The 19690-nt window shown below is 35.3% G+C and overlaps 1 protein-coding gene across 1 annotated transcript in view; it reads right to left on the bottom strand.

Moving 5' to 3' along the window:
* The window catches only part of ANKAR (ankyrin and armadillo repeat containing), a 66271-nt gene that overhangs the window by 8809 nt on the left and 37772 nt on the right, over window positions 1-19690 (bottom strand). Inside the window, exons 13-18 of the mRNA XM_026492343.4 lie at window positions 17011-17179; window positions 11589-11830; window positions 11051-11204; window positions 10813-10974; window positions 5040-5146; window positions 3533-3655 (exon numbers count right to left, since the gene is read on the bottom strand). Of these exons, the coding sequence (XP_026348128.2) occupies window positions 3533-3655; window positions 5040-5146; window positions 10813-10974; window positions 11051-11204; window positions 11589-11830; window positions 17011-17179 (957 nt within the window). The remainder of the gene's footprint in view (window positions 1-3532; window positions 3656-5039; window positions 5147-10812; window positions 10975-11050; window positions 11205-11588; window positions 11831-17010; window positions 17180-19690) is intronic.

Raw genomic sequence — 19690 nt, 5'->3', positions numbered from 1 at the left:
ACATTATTGGGGAAAACAGGTAATAGAGTTAACCCAGAATGTTACTGAACAGATAAAATAGAGAAGTAGGTTATGGTATCAAGGAGAAGAAGAGAAAGTAATTTTAATTTTCAGGGGGAATGTCAGGTTAATGATTATGCAAATAAACAAATAGTAACAGGAAATTCCATAATTCCATTAACCCTCAACTTTTTTGTTTTAACATATTTTAATTTTTATTTTCATTTCCACATTTCAAAGTAGACTTGATAAATCAAAACTTCCCTTGTATATAGCATGCTGTATATTACATTTTATGCATTGTGGGATGATCTCTATCATCTCTTTAAAAAAGTTCATTTGTAAAATTCTGTACTGTATTCTAAGGGGAAATAAAAAGAAAGATGATTTAAAAACCCATTTTAACATTCTGGGACTTGGTAAACAGAGCAAAAGCCAATTCTTCCTTAGAGCCAGTTCATTTGGCAAAGATGAACAAATATGGTAGATCTTCCAGAAAGATCAAAAAGAATTTTATCACTAAGTGTTATTTTTAATATTTTGTTTGAACAGTATAGTACAGAAAGAACCACTAATCTAGGGAGTTTTCTGCCACTGTTAATCATTTTATAAAAGTGCTATATGTACATACTAAAATATTTACCAATAAAATTTTATGATGGCTGAGATCTGCTTCAACAGTTTTATAGGATGAGGGGCTCCTGGGTGGCTCAGTCGGTTGGGCGTCTGAATCTTGGTTTTGGCTTAGGTCATGATCTCAGTGTTATGAGATCAAGCCCCACAGGGGCCCCATGCTCAGCAGGGAGTCTGCTTGAGGAGTCTCTCCCTCTGCCCCTCCCCCCACCCATGCATGTGCACACTTTCTCCCTCTCTCTCTGTCTCTCTCTCAAATAAATCTTTAAATAATAATAATAATATAGGAAGAGCAAGTGGGTGTATAGATGAAATAAGACTGGCCATGAGTTGATAATTGCAGAAGCTGAGTCATAGAAATATTTAAGTTCATTATGCTACTCTTTTATTCTATTTAAGTTTGAAATGTTCCATAATAAAAATTATGTACACACAAGTAGTCAACTGGACACAAAGCAAGAAGAAAGGTATTAGGAATACACAAAGAAATAGGGTCCAGTAAGTGAAGCAGGTGGGAACAGGCTGGGAAGAAAAGGAGAATGATTAGGAGTAGAGTTAGTAGTAGAAGAAAAAGGAGAAGGGTGTCCCTGAGGAATAGGGTAATGAGAATAAAATATGCAATGAACAGCGAAGAAAGGTGGCTTAGAGAGTTAGATCCAAATTCAGTCTCCTCATCCTATACTCCTCATAATCTTACAGCAGCACATCTCCATTTTTTCATATACTTCAGTAGAGTACAATTCTATATTTTAAAAAATAATGCAGTTGAGTTCATGTCTCCCCTTTTAGCCTTCCTTTCTTCCTCCCAAATCCCCCAGAACAGAACTGACAGAGATAGTTGGCAGTTTTCTTCCCTGATTGCTAAATGCACTGCAGACAACAAAAGTTCTCAAATTTCTCTGGGGTTAGTGCTATTCAAAGTATGGCCCATGGACCAGTGATAGTCCGCAAAATGGTTGACAGTAGGATTACAGAAACTGGGAATTAGCATTTAAAAGGAACAGCTTTGGGACGCCTGGGTGGCTCAGCCTGTTTAAGCTTGTGTTCAGCTCAGGTCAGGACCCCAGTGTCCTGCTTCTCCCTCTGCTTGCTGCTCCCCCTGCTTGTGCACTCTCTCTCTCTCTCTCTGACAAATAAATATTTTTAAAAATAAAAAAAGGAACAGCTCTTCCTTATAGTTAAATACCAATTAATAAATATACAAAGAAGATGATGTTTATAGCAGCATTATCAACAACAGCCAAATTATGGAAAGAGCCCAAATGCCCATCAACTGATGAATGGATAAAGAAGATATGTATATTTACAATGGAATATTACTCACCCATAAAAAGAATGAAATCTTGCCATTTGCAATGATGTTTATAGAGCTAGAGTGTATTATGCTAAGTGAAATAAGTCAGAAAAAGATAAATACCATATGATTTCACTCATAAGTGGAATTTAAGAAGCAAACAAACGGGGGGAGTGGGAGAAGAAAACCAAGAAACAGATTCTTAAACTATAGAGAACAAACTGATGGTTACCAGAGGGCAGGGGGTGGGGGGAATGGGTTCAATGGATGATGGGGATTAAGGAGGGCACTTGTGATGAGCACCAGGTGTCATATATAAGTGTTGAATCATTAAAGTCCACACCTGAAACTAATATTACACTGTATGAACTAACTGGAATTTAAATAAAAACTTTATTTAAAAAAAAGAGGAAGAATTTTTTTTAATTGCCATTAGGCAAATACCACATAATCATTGTTGCATCCATGGATGCTAAAATTGGTGAGCAAAAGTACATGCAAAACAGAATATTTGCAAAGCCTCAAAGTGTCTCACCTCAAGAAACTTGTTAATTAAAAAAGGGAAGTACAGGACTTTATAGTGGAGAAATATGGCAGACACTACTTTAACCAAGTACCCAAAGTCAGCACTGCCCGTTATAAGACTAACAGCAGCATGTACCTCCTGAAATAATGCACTGGGCAGTGAGTGAAGACCGCATCATTTCTGTGGTTTTCTTGCCAAAGAGCACCACCTCAATTTAATCATGAGAAAACATCAGATAATTCAAATTGAGGGACATTCTACAAAGTAACTGGCGTGGACTCATCAAAAATGTCAAAATCATGGAAGATATGTAAAATCATGAAAGGCAAAGGATGTTGTTTCACAGATTGAAGGAAACTAAAGGGACATAACAACTAGATGTAATAGGAGATCCTGGATTGGATTCTGGAAGAGAAAAAGGACATTGGTGAAAAAATTGGCAAAAATTAGATAAAATTTGCAGATTAGTTAATTATATGATATCAATGTTAATTTCCTTATTGATATCCAGGAAAGCTGGATAAAGGATATGCTAGAACACTCCATACTATTTTTTGCAAAATTTTAGAAAATCTGAAATTATTTCAAAACTTAAAGTTTTTGTTTTATTTTTTTGTTATTTATTATTATTATAATGGTCAGTTAGCCAACATGTAGTACATTATTAGTTTTTGATGTAGTTTGTTTTTGTTTTTAATTATCCTCCCCATAACAGATTGTTGGGGAAAAGCTTTCCTTCATCACTAATAGTTTGAGAAGCACCACTCTGGAATACTGGGTAAGAAATAGATGACTGAGAGTTGAAAGGTCATGAAATTAGGAAAAAGTTTCAATGCATCCAGGACAGAAGAGATTTATTGGTTCTTGGAGCATTAAAATTGCTATATTTCAAAGAAGAAATATGACAACTATGAAAAATATGGAACAGTATTATTTCATCATTACAAACCAATGACCTACCAAAGAGATTTTACATTTCTTATGTAATATATTTAAGTGTTGCTGTGAAAGACTTATCATTTGACAATGTGGTCTAAAAACCTTTCTACAAGAGCTCTAACATTTTACAAAGGTATTACCTTATCTGGTGAGTGAAGAAGATAAAGGACATCAGCATACTTAAATCCTTCAGTTTCTTGTAATTCATTCTGTAACAGATCATTCCCTAGGACAATGCATGCCAAGGAAAATGCCACTTCAACCTAAATATGTGGTTTTCAGAAATTAATTTATTTTTCACTCATGGTTTATCAAATGACATATTTCATTACACATTCACATGGGATATACTAATTCAAAGATAATATATAATTCATTGAATCCAGTTCTCTAATATTTAGAGAGTGGCATTTATAATGTCTGGAGGCACGTCCCTTATAATTTTTAACAGCTGGGAAAATACCCTCCCCCTCCGTGGGGGGAGGCAACCAGAGCCAGCCAGAAATGTGTGGAGGTATTGTTCTTTAAGTATTACACTGTACATTTCTATGAAAAATGAATTTGAAAAGCATGATTATTACTGCAAAAATATTTGTTTACTATAGAATCGTATTTGAAGAAAAGTACTGAAATGTACTTATGTTCTGTTTTTAACAAGTTGAGAAACTCATTGAAAATATATACTGAAATATGGATGGATGCAATTGAAGTAAACTGTTTTGCCATGAAATTGCATGTTTTAAAATAAAAATGTATTTTTATGTGGCATTTTCCATAGTCTTATGAAATTTATTTGTACTTTGAAAGTCAATGTAGTTTTTACATATAATTCAAGCCAAAAAATTGCTAGCATATGCTCCTTCCTTTTGTATCCCTAATCAACTCCTACAATAGAATAATCTCTCTCATAGCCAGAAAAACCACATAACTTATTAACATCTTTTCTGATAATACATTCCTTAAAATAAATAATGCTGTATTTACTTACATATTTCTGTTTTCTCATTTCCAACAGAACTCATACCAAATTTTGAGGAGAAAATATATTTTTTGTTGTTATAATTTCCTGCCTGGTTAACTCTACATGTCCTAAATTTCCAAAGCTTTGGTTTTGAGGATTTGAATAGATGCGAACATCATTTTATTAAAGGCAGTTTGCTAGAAGTAAGTGGAAGAGTGAGTGACTCTTAAACAACTCATAAGTTGTTCGTATTGAGAAAACCGTTGCTGCTGGCCAACACAGGCTGCTTGGTAGAAGGTAAAGCTGTTTTGATGGTATAAGACTGGTAGTAATCACTTATATTTGAGAAATTTGGCTACATAAAGCATACATCCTCATTATCCCCACCCAGTTTTAGCAACCAATATCTGAGGAAGAAGGGGAGAAATTCTGTGAATAATCAAATATCTGAGGAATAAAACTTATTTGATGAGTAAAGACAAGATTTAATTATTTGAAAATTTAATATTTTAATAAAATTTACTATTTTATAGCAATTTCTTAATTTAAAACTTCTAGGATTTTGTTTAAAATGTTAAATTTTTTATTATACTTGTGAATTTAGAGACAAATTATTCTCAAAAAGTCATAGTTCTGTTAATTTTTACTATATCAGAAAAAAAAAAACCTTAAAACCTTTTATATACCTTGATGTTAGGAGAAGGGTGATTTCTCAGTAGCTGAATAAGTACTGGAAAGGCATTTTCCTCTACAACGAATTGTTGACTGATAGGATTGCTTGTATGGGCGACACCTATAAGAATATACATACCAATAAGAACATTTCTTTCCATCTTGGAAATGGTAAAGTCAAACACAGCTTGATATGTTGGGTTGGTTAAGTGTTCTTGCATAATATGGTTAATAAGTTACAAAAGGAAATGCTATATCTTACTGGATATTTACCCCAAAGATACCAATGTAGTGATCCCAAGGGGCACCTGCACCCCAATGTTTATAGCAGCAATGTCCACAATAGCCAAGCTATGGAAAAAATCCAGATGTCCATCAACAGATGAATGGATAAAGAAGATGTGGGGTGTGTGTGTGTGTGTGTGTGTGTGTGTGTGTGTGTAATGGAATAATACACAGCCATCAAAAATGAAATCTTGCCATTTGCAATTATGTGGATGGAAGTAGAGGGTATTATGCTAAGTGAAATAAGTCAATCAGAGAAAGACAATTACCATACGATCTCACTGGTATGTGAAATTTAAGAAACAAGGCAGAGGATTGTAGGGAAAGAGAGGAAAAATGAAACAAGATGAAACCAGAGGGAGACAAACCATGAGACTTAATCTTAGGAAACAAACTGAGGATTGCTGGAGGGGGAAGGAGGTGGAGGGGATGGGGTAACTGGGTGATGGACATTGGAGAGGGTATGTGTTGTAATGAGCAGTAATTATATAATGCTCATTACATAAGACTGATGAATCACAGATGTGTACCCCTGAAACAAAAATAATACATTAGACATTAATTGAATTTAAATTTAAAAAAGGAAATGCTATATCAACATTATTTTACCTGAATTAATTTTTTAAAAAGCAAAATGGATAAACATGGAAAAATTACTATTAAAAATGTGGATGTTTTCTACCAGTTACAAAACCAAGAAATGAGAAATGCTAGACTATCAAAGAATAATAATATAATAGCTATCATTTATTGAAGATTTATTATTTGTAAGATACTTAAGCTTATAGTTGCTATTGTATTCCATAAAAAATTATTTTTATAAAAATGACTAGAGTAAATCACCTGGTTAAAATTTCTAGATTCCTTAAATACACATACTAAAGAGATAATTTTACTGTCTCCTTTTATAATACTTTAACTTATAGGCCTAATCTCAGTTTAAAAACTTGTCATCTCTGCCTAGTGGATATACAAATAATTTGAATTCTGTTCTTTTGCCAACAAAAACCACAACATACACAGCAGTTTTATATACTTAAATATAAATACAAGATCAGACCTCTCTCTGAACAATGAAGAGAAGTCACTTATCATCTGGGGAAGTTTGCAGGAACTGGAGGAAATAGAAGGAGAAAAGAACATGCTTGTTTCCTTGCCCACTACCCTCACACTGGCCACCCAGGGTGTACACAGACATTGATTACATGAATATTCTTGATTCAGCTGACAGGTCTTGAATGCCTAATTCATCAGGAACCGAGAAAGTAGAGTTAAAAAGAGGAATTAGGGGGTGCCTAGGTGGCTCAGTCAGTTAATGTGTGACTCTTGATTTCAGCTCAGGTCTTGATCTCAGGGTCACGAGTTCAAGCTCTACACTGGGCTCCACGCTGGGTGTGGAGCCTACATAAAAAAAAATGGAAAAGAGGAATTAGAATCTCTGCCTCCAAGGTATTTATATTCTATAGGGGAAGCAACTATTTAAATACATGATTTCAGGACATGCAATGAGTGCTTTAACAGGCGTATAGAAAAATACGTTTGAAGCACAGAAAAGGGATTGCTCACTTCAGAGTAAGTGGAAAAGGAATAAGCAGGGAGATTTCCAAGAGTGAAGGTGCTGGAGGTGGGGCCACCCAAAATGAATATTTTTAATAATAATGCCTTGATAATGATGATGGCAGTGTGATAAGAATACCACCGTCAAATCTTTGAATCATCGCATGTTAATAATGGGATGAAACTCCATTAAGCTGAGAAAAGAACCACTATAAGCAGCAGGCTGAACAATTGTCAGAGCTCACAAAATGCTAGGAATGGTTTGTGTTCTCTGGGCAGACTTCAGATACCTCATAATTCAAGGGAATATATAAGGAATTAAGTCCTTGGAACAATATCATCTTAATAGTGGAGTTAAGTTAGTTCCAGAGTGAAGGCTGCTCTAGACTCGTCCTAACAAAGCTTGAAAGCTAGCTACAAAAGGAGCAAACTGATCCCAAGTAAGATAACTGCATGCCAGAACAGAACCTAACTCCCTTTAAAGGAAAACAATAAAATCCAGCATCTATCAGTTTACAACTAACAATGTCCAGCATTCAACCAAAACTTATTATGCATAATTTTAAAATACGAAATACCTAAGATAAAATATATACAAGAATTGTGTATTGGAAAATAGGAATCATCCCTGAGAGATATTAAAGAAGACCTAAACAAGTAGAGAGACATACTGTGTTTATAAAGACCTAATATTACTGAGAAGTGTGTTCTCCACAAATTTATTTATAGATTTCATGCAATTCCAATCAAAATAATAGAAGATCTTTTTCAGAAATTGACAGATTAATTTTTTGAATTATATGGAAATACAAAGGACCTAGAATAACCAAAACAACTTTAAAAAAGAATAGCAAGGATGAAGGACTCATACTTCCTACTTTCAAGATTTACTGTAAACTTCCAATACTTAAGACTGAGTATAGCATAAAGATAGACAAATAGGTAAACAGAACAGAATAGAAAGTCCAGAAATTGACTCACAAAAATTCAATGGAGGAAAAGATAATCTTTTCAATAAATGGGGCTGAAGCCTGGATAGCCATATGCAAAAAATAAATAAATAAATCATGGCCATATGCAAAAATTAACTCAAAATGGATCATACATCTAAATACAGAGGAAAACAGAAAACCTTTATGATCTTGAGTTTGGCAGAAGTTTCTTAAAGAGGACACAAAACCTACAAACTAAAAATTTTTAAATATCAATAAATTGGACTTTATCAAAATTAAAAACATTTGCTCTTCAAAAGACCCTGTTACAAAAATGGAAGGACACACCATAGACTGGGAATATGCAAAACATACATCTAACAAATGATTTGTATCTAGAATATATAAAGAATGTTTACAATTCAATAAGACAACACAATTTTTAAAATGGGCCAAATAACTGAACAGACACTTTACCAAAGAGGATATACAAATGGCAAATAAGCACATGAAAAGATGTTCTGCATCATTAATCATTAGGGAAACGCAAGTTAAAACCACAATGCGATGAGATTTACTTCATTCCCACTATAATGGCTAAAATCATACTAAGTGAAACTGCTGGATGTGAAACTGCTGGAACTTTCATACGCTGCGAGTAGGAATCAAAGTTAACACAACTTTGAAGACCAGTCTGGCAGTTTTTCTAAAAGTTAAACATACACCTACTATATGATCCAGCAATCCTATTTTTAGGTATTTACCCAAGAGAAATGAAAACATTTGTGTCTGTACAAAGACTTATACACCAATGTTCATAGTAGTTTCACATATAATAGCAAGAAATTGGAAATAATCTAAATGTCCATCAGTGGGTGCATGGATAAACAAATCATAGTATATCCATATGTATTAGTCAGGGTTTCCCAGAAAAACAACCAACAGGATATGTATGTATTTAGGTAGATAGGTAGGTAGTAACTATATATATATCATAAGTCATAAAATTATCCATCATACCGTACAATGGAATCCTACTCAGCATTTAAAAAGTGAACTACTGATAAAATAATATGCATAAATATCAAAATAGCTATGTCGAGTGAAAGAAGAAAAAAAGTATAGCAGTATAATCCACTTACATAAAATTCTAGAAAATACAAACTAATCTATTATGATAGAAAACATCACTGTTTCTCTGGGGATGGGAGTGCAAAGAGGGAGGGATTACAAAGGCACACAATGAAACCATTTGGGGTGGTGGTTATATTCATTTATTTGACTGTTGTGATGGTGTCACAGCTGAATGCATATGTTAAAACTCAACAAATTGTATGGTTTAATGTATTTTTATATTTTATTCTATTGTATATTTTATTTAAATATTTTATTGTGGGGTGCCTTTGTGTCTCAGTCGGTTAAACATCTGCCTTCAGCTGAGGTCATGATCTCAGGGTCCTGGGATCAAGTTCTGCATGGGGCTCCCTGCTCAGCGGGGAGTTTGCTTCTCCCTCCCAGCCCCCCATGCCCTCATGCTTGCACACACACACGCTCCCTCTCTCTCTCTGAAATAAATAAAATCTTTAAAAATAAATAAATATTTTATTGTATGTAAACTATTTCAATAGGTCTTAAAAAACCCACATTTAAAATTTTCTAGGCATGCAAAGAAGTAGGAAAATATGATTCATAATCGGGGGAAAAATCAGCCAATAGAAAGAGACCCAGAAATGATTACAGGGATGTTAAAACAGCTATTTTAAATATGTTACATATGTTCAAGAGCGTAGAAGAAAATATGAACATGGTGAGGAAGAAAAAGGGAGGTGTGTGCGTATGTGTAACCAGTCTAAACTAGTAAATTTGAAATGAAGAGTTTTCTTCCATAGTTCTGCTGGAGATCCCTTGGTCTACGGCAAATGTAGACAGGTTTGTAGACAGCTTTGAAGTGAACTAATGAGAAGAAATTGCATTTGTGCGCACACACACACACAGTATCTTTGCATATATGTTATCATCTATTAGAATTTTAGAAATATCTATAAATCTATACCATAGCCTCTGGCTAAAAAAAGAAACATTATTTTGTCTGACTGACTGCCTTGGAGCTTTAATGAACTTCTGCAACGTAGCTTTTTCAAGCAAGGAGAAAAAATCTTTTTTGAACCAATTCCTACATTCTTCATTCAGCTACACTATTTTTTGAGGAAATGCAATCAACTACATATGAAGATTTTTTTCTTATCTATCAGAAACAGTCTACAATCACCTTCATATGTTCATGAAGATCAGCAAAGAACTCAAATTTTTATTTTTGGTAGCTCAATTACTGACAATTCCACAACACTTTCACAGATATCCCGAAATGTTAATTACTTTGCAATGAAAGAAACAACTAGACCTACTGGCCACTTTTTTTTTTTAAAAGATTTATTTATCTATTTGAGAGAGAGAGAGAGTGAGCGAGAGAGAGGAGTGAGGGAAGGGGCAGAAGGAGAAGCAGACTCCCTGCTGAGCAAGGAGCCGGGACTGCGACTGTGGGGCTCAATGCTGGGCCTCCAGGACCATGGCTTGAGCCAAAGGCAGATGCTTAACTGACTAAGCCACCCAGGTGCCCCCTGGCCACTTTATAAAGAAAGAATCATCACGGAAAAAGACTGGAATTGAAAAATGTGCCCCAGCATGAGAAACTCTATATAAAACATATAGTTCTTAAGATTTGAAAGAAGAAATATTTTTCTCTTAAACAATGAGACTAAACAATAAAACAATGAGATTCCTTTACCTCAAAACAGCCGAAGCTCATTGTCCTCATTATCCTTTTTAGCCAGAGTTGAAGGGCAAAGCTGATAAAAAATTCCTAATTACACCACTTTTACTCATTAAGGTCTTAGAGGAAAAAAATGGTAAGCCTTTTATGGATTAAATATGATTTAGGGCTTTATCAATGGGCACAGAGAGGAAATGCAGTATCTTACTGATATTTTAAGAATTGAGAAAAAAATTTACCAACCAATACAAATGGACCCCACTGCTCTGATGACACTCAGAAGTGTGCCTTCAGCTATGTTACTCATCCTCAGCAAGCGAACCAACGGCGCGATTCCGTTCCCTTCACATATTTGATTTTGATGCATCCTGCTGTCCTTGCTTAGAGCGATGACTGCTTCACCTCCTGGTCGAGAAAAGCAAGAACTATGTCTGATGCTTCCATGCGCTGCTCTACATTGTGCAAATTTATACATACTTACCAACGTACTGCATTTTAGTGGATGGTGACAAAAGCATATTTATTATAAAGTTGTAGCCAATCTGTTCTGCCATATACTTCTGTTGTTTCAGGGTTTGTCCTGCCAAGGCCCAGAGGGCTACAGCTCCTTGTTCCTTAACATCTATTTGAAACGCCTATTAAAAAAAAATATTCCGTTCTTGCAATAAGCAGTTATTGAACACTGTAGGAACATTTTATAAAAAGTTTATTCTAGGGGTGCCTGGGTGGCTCAGTTAAGCGTCTGACTCTTAGTTTTGGCTCAGGTCATGATCTCAGGGTCATGAGATAGAGCCCTGTGTTGGGCTCCACACCAGGCACAGAGTCTGCTTGAGATTCTCTCCCCTTGCCCCCAATACGCTCGCACTCTCTCTCTCTCAAATAAAATAAATTAATTAATTAAATAAAATCTTTTTAAAAAAGTTTATTCAAGAATTGGTTTTAGTTTTCTTTTCACTTTACTAAATTCAGTATTGAATACTTTGTCTAAGAAAAATGACAAGTTATCATAAAATTCCTACCTTGAGGAGTTTTAAAAGGTATTTACTTAATGATTTTTCCAGAAATGCTCTCTGTATACTTGGGTTGTAACTAGCCAGTGATTCCACAGCCATAGCACCCTTCACTTGGACACTAAGTTGTTTCCCTTTAAAAAGAGCCACCAGAGGCGGAATGGCTCCTTCCATAGCGACAGCAACCTGAACATCCCTATTGTCACGGGCAACCTCAGCAATCGTAGCAGAAGATACCGCCTTCAACACATCTTCAAATGAATTCAAGAAACAGTTACGTAAACCTTTTAAAAATGTAAAAATGGAACTTCTCATTAGATTCCATAAGATCAAACTTAGAGTGTATAGAAAATTTAGAAAATAAACAAACAGAAATAAAACTGTCCAGATTCTCACCACCCAAACACAAATATTTCATTTAATCTTATTCACTTTTTAAAGGAAAAGACATATTTAATTCGTGTTATAGACATATTTAATGTAGTTGTACTATAAGCACAATATCCTACATTTTAATTTACCAGCAAAACATTTTCCTATTCTTTATGAACACCAGTGTCTCCTAAATATTTCATTAATCAGTGTATTACATTTCCTTATCCATTTACCTCTTTAAAAAATACATGTCATTTCCAGCTTTTCAGTTTTAAACAATGTTTAGGAGAAATCTTGATACATAAGGTATTTTTCCTTCTGTTCTTTCCCTTAGTATAGAGTCCAGGAATTACTGGAATAATTTAATACATCACTGTAAATTACTTTCCAAAAATGATAATTGCATCTTACCCTTCCATAATTGGAGTATGAGCGTTTCAATGTTGTTGTACATTTTAAAGTATAGATATTATCATTAAGAATAGATACATACATTTAGCTAATTTAATAGGCAAAAAACCGTATCTCCTTTTATTTCATATTTTTGGTTACTGGTGAATCTAAATAGTTTCATAAATGTTTATTAACCAGTTGTATTTGCTCTCTTTAAAACTTACAGAAAAGGTGCAAGAGCAAGTCCGAGAACTCCCTCAAGAGTTAGCAACAATTGATACACTTCCGTCTATTTTTTTTAGCATTTTCTTACCTTCTGTCATGATGTTTCAATCTTACCACATACCTGCTCTGCTCCAGCCCTGAAATTAACCATTTCTTCAAGAAGTTCTGTTTCCTTTTAATGAGGAATTGTACTTATTCCATTGCTACTGAAATATCATTGCTTCTAGACTCTCTTAGCAGACAAAACCAGGAAAATATATATATTTCCAATTTTCCAATTCCAGCCCAACCCCACAGGACTTAGTACCTTTCCATATTCTGTATACTTCTTTTTACAGTGAGAACCCAATACTATCAACATATTTACTTATTTGTTTCGTTCTACAATACTTAGAACACAGGTGCAGAGCTGTTTCACCCATATCACTATGAAATACAAACCCACTAAGAAAAATTCAAGATATGTTTGCAGTTATTTTTTTTCCTCCCTTGACTGGGGCTATATAGTCAAGTGCTGTGTTCACTGGTTTTGTTTTCTTTTTTTAAGCAGGCTCTACACCCAGCATGGAGGCCAATGTGGGGCTTGAACTCACAACCCTGAGATCAAAACCTGAGCTGAGATCAAGAGTTGGATGCTTAGCTGACTAAACCACCCAGGCACCTGTGAAGGGCTGTGTTCAAAAGTCACATAACAAAAGCGTCTTCCTTCGTCTCAGGGCGTGATCCCGGCATTCTGGGATCGAGCCCCACATCAGGCTCCTCCGCTGGAAGCCTGCTTCTTCCTCTCCCCCTCCCCCTGCTTGTGTTCCCTCTCTTGCTGGCTGTCTCTATCTCTGTCAAATGAATAAAAAATCCTTAAAAAAAACAAAAACAAAAGTCACTTGTATTCACCTTTTTCTTCTTCTTGTAAAGTCTTTATGTAATTCATTTGAAATTTAGTTGGGTTCATTTGTTTCTGCTTGTTTTCAATTTTAGTTTCCCCTTGGTAGCCTTATGGATCTAATGCGTTTTTTTTCTAATATGTAAGACATATGTTTCCAAACATCAAAACTGTACAGAAAGTGTTTTTGTATTCAAATAGGCAGACTCTAAATGTAGCATTTGTTCTTTCATAGACTATTCAGGTTACTTATCTCTGTTAAGGCCTTAATGTTTGTTTATATATATATATATATATATATATATATATATATATATATATACACACACACACACACATATATATATCACTTATATCAAATATATTAACCTTTGTAATGGATATTTTCATCATTCAATCATTTGTTTTTTCAGCAAATACTTTATTGAGGAGCTACTACATGCCAGGCACTGTCCTAGGCACTGGGAAACAGTGATGAATCAACAAGACAAAGTCCCTGACCTTGTGGAACAAGCCAAAGGCCAGAAGTATGAAATAGCAATACATTCCATACTACTTCAGAGTAAAATAAGAGAGGGAGAGAGTGACAGGAAGCGAGGGGAAGGTCATTTCCATTTGGAATTAGAAGGTTAGAAGGGCCTATATGCTGTGACAGAAATCTGGGCTTTATCCTAGATGACAAAGAGCCAGTGAATGATTTAAAAGAGGGTAAAAATATGATCAACTTTGCATTCGACATATATCACTCTAGTAATACCCAGAATGTTGTGAAACCCAATAGGTTACTAGAATTACGAGAGTGGGGGGTGGATCCTTCATTTACCCTGTACTACTACATCAGTCCAACAGTGGAAATTCCTACACTCAGGTGTGTTTCTTGTTTCATCCATAAAAGGAATAGTGAGTTACAGAATTTCTTAATTTGGAGAATCATTCATCACAAACACATGACTTGGGTTCTGTTGGCATTTTTTTTTTTTTTTTGGTTGTTTTCTCAAAGAAAGCTTTACAGCAATAAGGCTGAAGTTCTTCTCTCTATTTGATTCCTGTGTCTGCTTATCAATTGGATCCAAATTCTAAAGGGAGAGGGGCTATCTTAGTGCCTCAACAATCCAAACTAGCTCTAAAGCTCAGAGGAGAGGTCAGGGATTTGGATGGAGAACTAGGAAGGATAGATTATAATCATAACAAAGTTCTGAAGAGTAAATACAATTGCTTAGGAGAGTGTGCTGTATTAAAAAATAAAATAATAAAATAAAATAAAATAAAATAAAATAAAATAAAATAAGCAGCAGACCAAGGCCAGAAGCCTGAGGAACTCCCAACTTTAAGAGTTGGAAGAAGTTTAATGATGGAGATGGCCTTTATCTAAAACTCTTGTGAACAGAATTCCAAAGTTTTCAGATTTTAGAAGGCAATGATTGCATTAAGTATCAATTACCTAACATCCCAGGGAGTGTGGAGAAAACACGTCTGCAGTGAAATGTGTCAATAATCATTTTAAGAAGAATGAAGTGTTCCTTAAGTTGTGCTGATAGTTTGCATTTGAAAAGCATTTTGTTTAATTTCTGTTACATATTTCGGTTTCCATGGTGGGGTCATGCAAACCTATGTCAATAACACAGAACAGGACAATTGTGTTCCATAAAACAGAGGAAATCTGAAGCATGGCAGGAGTGAGAGTAGGCATGCAGGCACACACGTAAGCCGAAGAGTGTGAAATAAGCAGCTACAGATGGGGGAAGCAAAGGCTTAAACCAAACCAAACTCAAGAAAGGTTGAGGAACTCCTGGAGACAGGGGTCAAGACTAAGGAGATGTTAATAAATCCATCGTCTCAAGAAACTACCTGTGACTCTGCTTTGGGGCCATTTTACCTGAATGCATGAAATCTTAAAGTGGTTGAGAATGGTTAAGAAGATATTGGAATTAATAAAATTCCTTTGTGAACCCCTACAACTTAAGAACCCAGCTAACAGCCAAGAGAATTGTTAAAGCACTAACATTATAAATGAAGCATTTATATATTATAAATGAAGAGAAAAAAATTAACTTTTTTTTCCCAAAATTATCTTCCTTGGAATGAGAATATAGATTACAGTATAGGATAAGTTACTTTCCTTTAGATAAGGCAAGAGCCCAAAAAGAAACAATTTCAACAATTTATTTCTATAGCTTTCTTTCATGAATTTATACACGTTTATTTGTTCAAATGGCCTCTATAATTCGTGCTTTGTTCTAGCATCTAGGATTTGGAGGATGAAAAAGGATAGGGAAAAACTAGTCCCTGTCTTTACATTGGGGGGGGGGGCAGAGGGAGAGGGAGAGAATCTTAAGGCAGCTTCACACCCAGCATGGAGCCAGACTTGGGGCTCAATCTCACGACCCTAAGATCAGGGCCTGAACTGAACCCAAGAGTTGGACGCTTAACCAACTGAGCCACCCAGGCATGCCCTGTCCATCTTTAAATTTTAATTAAGGAGATGAAACACAATAATAAAATAAAGAACAATTATAAACAGGTAAAAATTCTATGGCTAAAATAAGCATAAGAGCTGGCTCTCTCTAATGCTATTTTTTTAAACTTTCTAAAGATATTTATTTATTTATTTATTTGACAGAGAGCGAGCATAAGCAGGGGGCCTGCAGGTGGAGGGAGAGGGAGAAGCAGGCTCCCCGCTGAGCAGTGAGCCAAATGTGGGGCTTGATCCCAGGATCCTGGGATCATGACCTGAGCCGAAGGCAGACACTTAACTGACTAAGCCACCCAGGTGTCCCCAGAGATGATAATTACTTAACTTTGAAGCTCTAAAGTAAAAGAAAGCTCTCTGCAACAATCCCCTTACCCATAACCCTGTCTTACATGTTAACCAACATATTTTTTTCTATATTTATTCCTCAAGAACTAGAATGGAAAGATGATAAACTGAGGAGGAGGAAAAATGGGCAAGCTTTCCCCCAATTTTTTATCTCCTCAAATTTGGGGAAAACCATGGATTTGAAGCTTACCCTGTTATGTGTATGCACACTGAAATGAGATCATTCTTATAGAACCTAAGAGACCATTTGCAGTTCCGACAAGAGCTACCTCATAGCTTGTGATGTTCTTGGTGCTGATATGTACTTCAGACTGTGATGACTGGCCTAATGACCTGATGACCTAGAATTTTGATATCCAATATCTAACAGCAAATCTGAAGTTGTTGTGGTAACTTGTAGAATAATTCCCATTGATCAATATATGTGTTAATCACACAAGGAGTTATCTACTCAAGTCCTTCGGCATATTAACTGCATTATTTTTATGATTTATGACAACATTTCCATTTATAAAAAAGTCCAATTAAACTTTTTTTTTAAACTATGGCTTTGACAGTCAATTCCTTTTATAAACCAGCATTTGAACTTGAGTGTTCCAGATATTTAGTTTATATTATATATGTCTAGATCCATTCTAAGATAAATCCAGGACATATATTCATATAGGACAAGTCCAGCCTGTATTTGCTTCACTTAATATATCTGATCACTTAGAAATAATACAGAAATTGAGGCTCACCTGAATCAGAACTCAGAAATGTGATAAGATATTGGATGCCATTATGGTCTCTCACTGTTCTTTGATTTTGTTCATTTCCCATACATAATACCCGTATACAGTTCATTACATTTATTAGCACATTTTCTATGTCTAACTTCAAAAGATTTATCAGAGCTGGGATTCCATTCTAAAAAGAAAGAAACAAAAAATTAATTGATGGGCACGTGATGTGATGAGCACTGGAAGGTATACACAACTGATGAAACGTTGAACACTACATCTGAAACTAATGATATACTTTATGTTGGCTAATTGAACTTAAATAAGAAAACAACTGAATTATTTAAGATTTATGCAATCTTTATTTAAAAACATAAGTCTATAATCTTTCTTGCTATAAATATCTGCTTATGTAGGAGATAATGATTGTTCACAAACAAATGTGTCTACTGGTATGTCACATTAAATGACAGTTAATATAAGTTTGAGCATAAAGTAGCCTCCTCTACACCAAAATTGAATTAAGGCTACAAGTTCACTGTAACATTTAATAACTCTCAAAAAAGTAAAGCAACTGAGTAAGATTAATTGAATACACTGCCAATTTGGAAATATTTGCCATTGCAGACATTGTACTGGTAATTGGTAATTATATTTGTGCAACACAAAATATTTTTAAATGTGAATATAATTTCCTAATTTTAAATGGAGTAAAGATGGCATTTCCCTGTACTAACAGAAATAATGCAAGAGTATTAAAAGAGATAAACAGAAATGTAACTTCATTTTCCATAAAGGCAGGAGACACCTATAGTGTTGAGTCACCAGAAGTATGTGTGAGTTACCAGCAGAGATGAGAGAGATCTCCAATGGCCACTGTCCACAGGAAATGCTAGCAAAGCACAGTTTTTCTAAGTGAGTTGCCTCTACCTTGAGGGGCAGAAAAAGAAATACACAATTCCCTGTCCAAAACAATGGGAATGGATATGTAGGATGGCAGCAGGCTCTTTCCTGGGTCCATTTAGCATAAAGTTTCAAAACTTAGGGAAGGCAAGGATTAGCAACAAATCATACCAAACAGGTATGTTTGGATGAAGTAGTCTATTGGTGAGGTAAAAAAGGAAGAGACAGACTCTGGATTGTGTAGGAAACAGAATCTACATTGTGAGGTACTATGCACCAGTCTCTGTGGGCTTAGGGAAAAGTAAAGCTGAAAGGATCCATGCATACAACTCCGTGGCATAAGTTATAACCTTGCTAGCCCAGAACTGGGCCCTTTCCCACATATACTTCCTGCAAATAGCCAGACCAGAAAGAACTTACCTAATTCAAAGATGAGTAATGATCATAAAGGAACCAGAACAGCATCTTTCCAAATATATTTAAGAAAAAAACTTATGACAGATGAAGAATGCTCATCAAGAAAAAAAATACTGCCACAAAATAGATGAAATTTTAACCAAAAGTGGTATATTATTAGCAACGAAAAAAATTAATGAGGTAATCACTTCTATAAAACAAGAATGCACAAGAGCGACATCAGAGATCGGGGAGTTTTTTTTTTGTTTTTGTTTTTGTTTTGAGACGGGGGAAATGAAATGAGAGCTGAACAAGCTCAGGAAAGATGTGGAGAAATATTAAAGCCAAATTTCCACACAAAAATAAATCAATGCTGAAAAACATAGCAAGTGACAGGACAGGATTGAGAAAAAAAGAAAAATGAAATAAAATGAAACAATGAGTGGAAAAGGACTACAGAAAAAATGATAGCTATGTAAGACAGAAAAAGGTGATACAATACACAAATAATTAGTGTTCCCACAGATAAGTGGTCATTTAATTCAGACCAATAAATCCAGTGGTCAGCATTTGACTTTCACCTCACAATAGCTTTGACACTTTTCATCATCTTTTCCTCTTGAAACACCTTCTTCACTTTGCTGATAGGACAACAGATTCTTCAGGTTTCCTCCTACCTTGCTGGCCATTCCTTCTTAGTCTCTTTTGAGGTCCCTCCAGATCTTTCAACTTTCCCACAAATCCTGGTGACTCAACTTTAAAAATATAATACAGAATGTGATCACTTCTCACCATTTCCACTATTATCATCCTGGTCTAAGACGTCATTATCTGTCATCTGGATTGCTATAATAGTTTTTTAATCAGTCTCACAACATCCACCTTTGCCCACCTATTTCAAAACAGAAGGAAAAGTGATAATAAATCTCTCCATGGAACTTCCCAGAATAAAATCACTCAATGGCTTCACATACTCAGTGTAAAAGCTAAGTGTCTAACAGTTGCCCACATGGCCCTACATGATGTGGTCCACCACTACCCAGCTAAGCATCTCCTATTTCACTCCCCTCAGCTACTTTTGCTTTCTTGCTGTTCTTTGAACATGCCAGGCACATTCCAACTTCCATTAACTTTGCACTTTTTTCCTCTGCCTAGCGTGCTCTTTCCAACAGAAAACATGACATACTCTCTTAACTACTTCAGGTCTATACTCAAATGCCAATTTCAAATGCCAACTCCCCCCTTCCCTTTCCCTGTTTTATTTTCCTCCTTACACTTCCTCTCATCTAACATACTATATATGTGGTTTATTTGCTTTGTTTATTGTCTTGCTACTCCCAACTACAATACAAGTTCCATGACACTGGGGTTTTGCCTGTTTCACCTACTGCTATCAGCC

The sequence above is a fragment of the Ursus arctos genome, unplaced genomic scaffold, assembly GCF_023065955.2.
Source record: "Ursus arctos isolate Adak ecotype North America unplaced genomic scaffold, UrsArc2.0 scaffold_1, whole genome shotgun sequence".
NCBI lineage: Eukaryota > Metazoa > Chordata > Mammalia > Carnivora > Ursidae > Ursus > Ursus arctos.
This window is presented reverse-complemented; position numbering and strand designations above follow the sequence as displayed.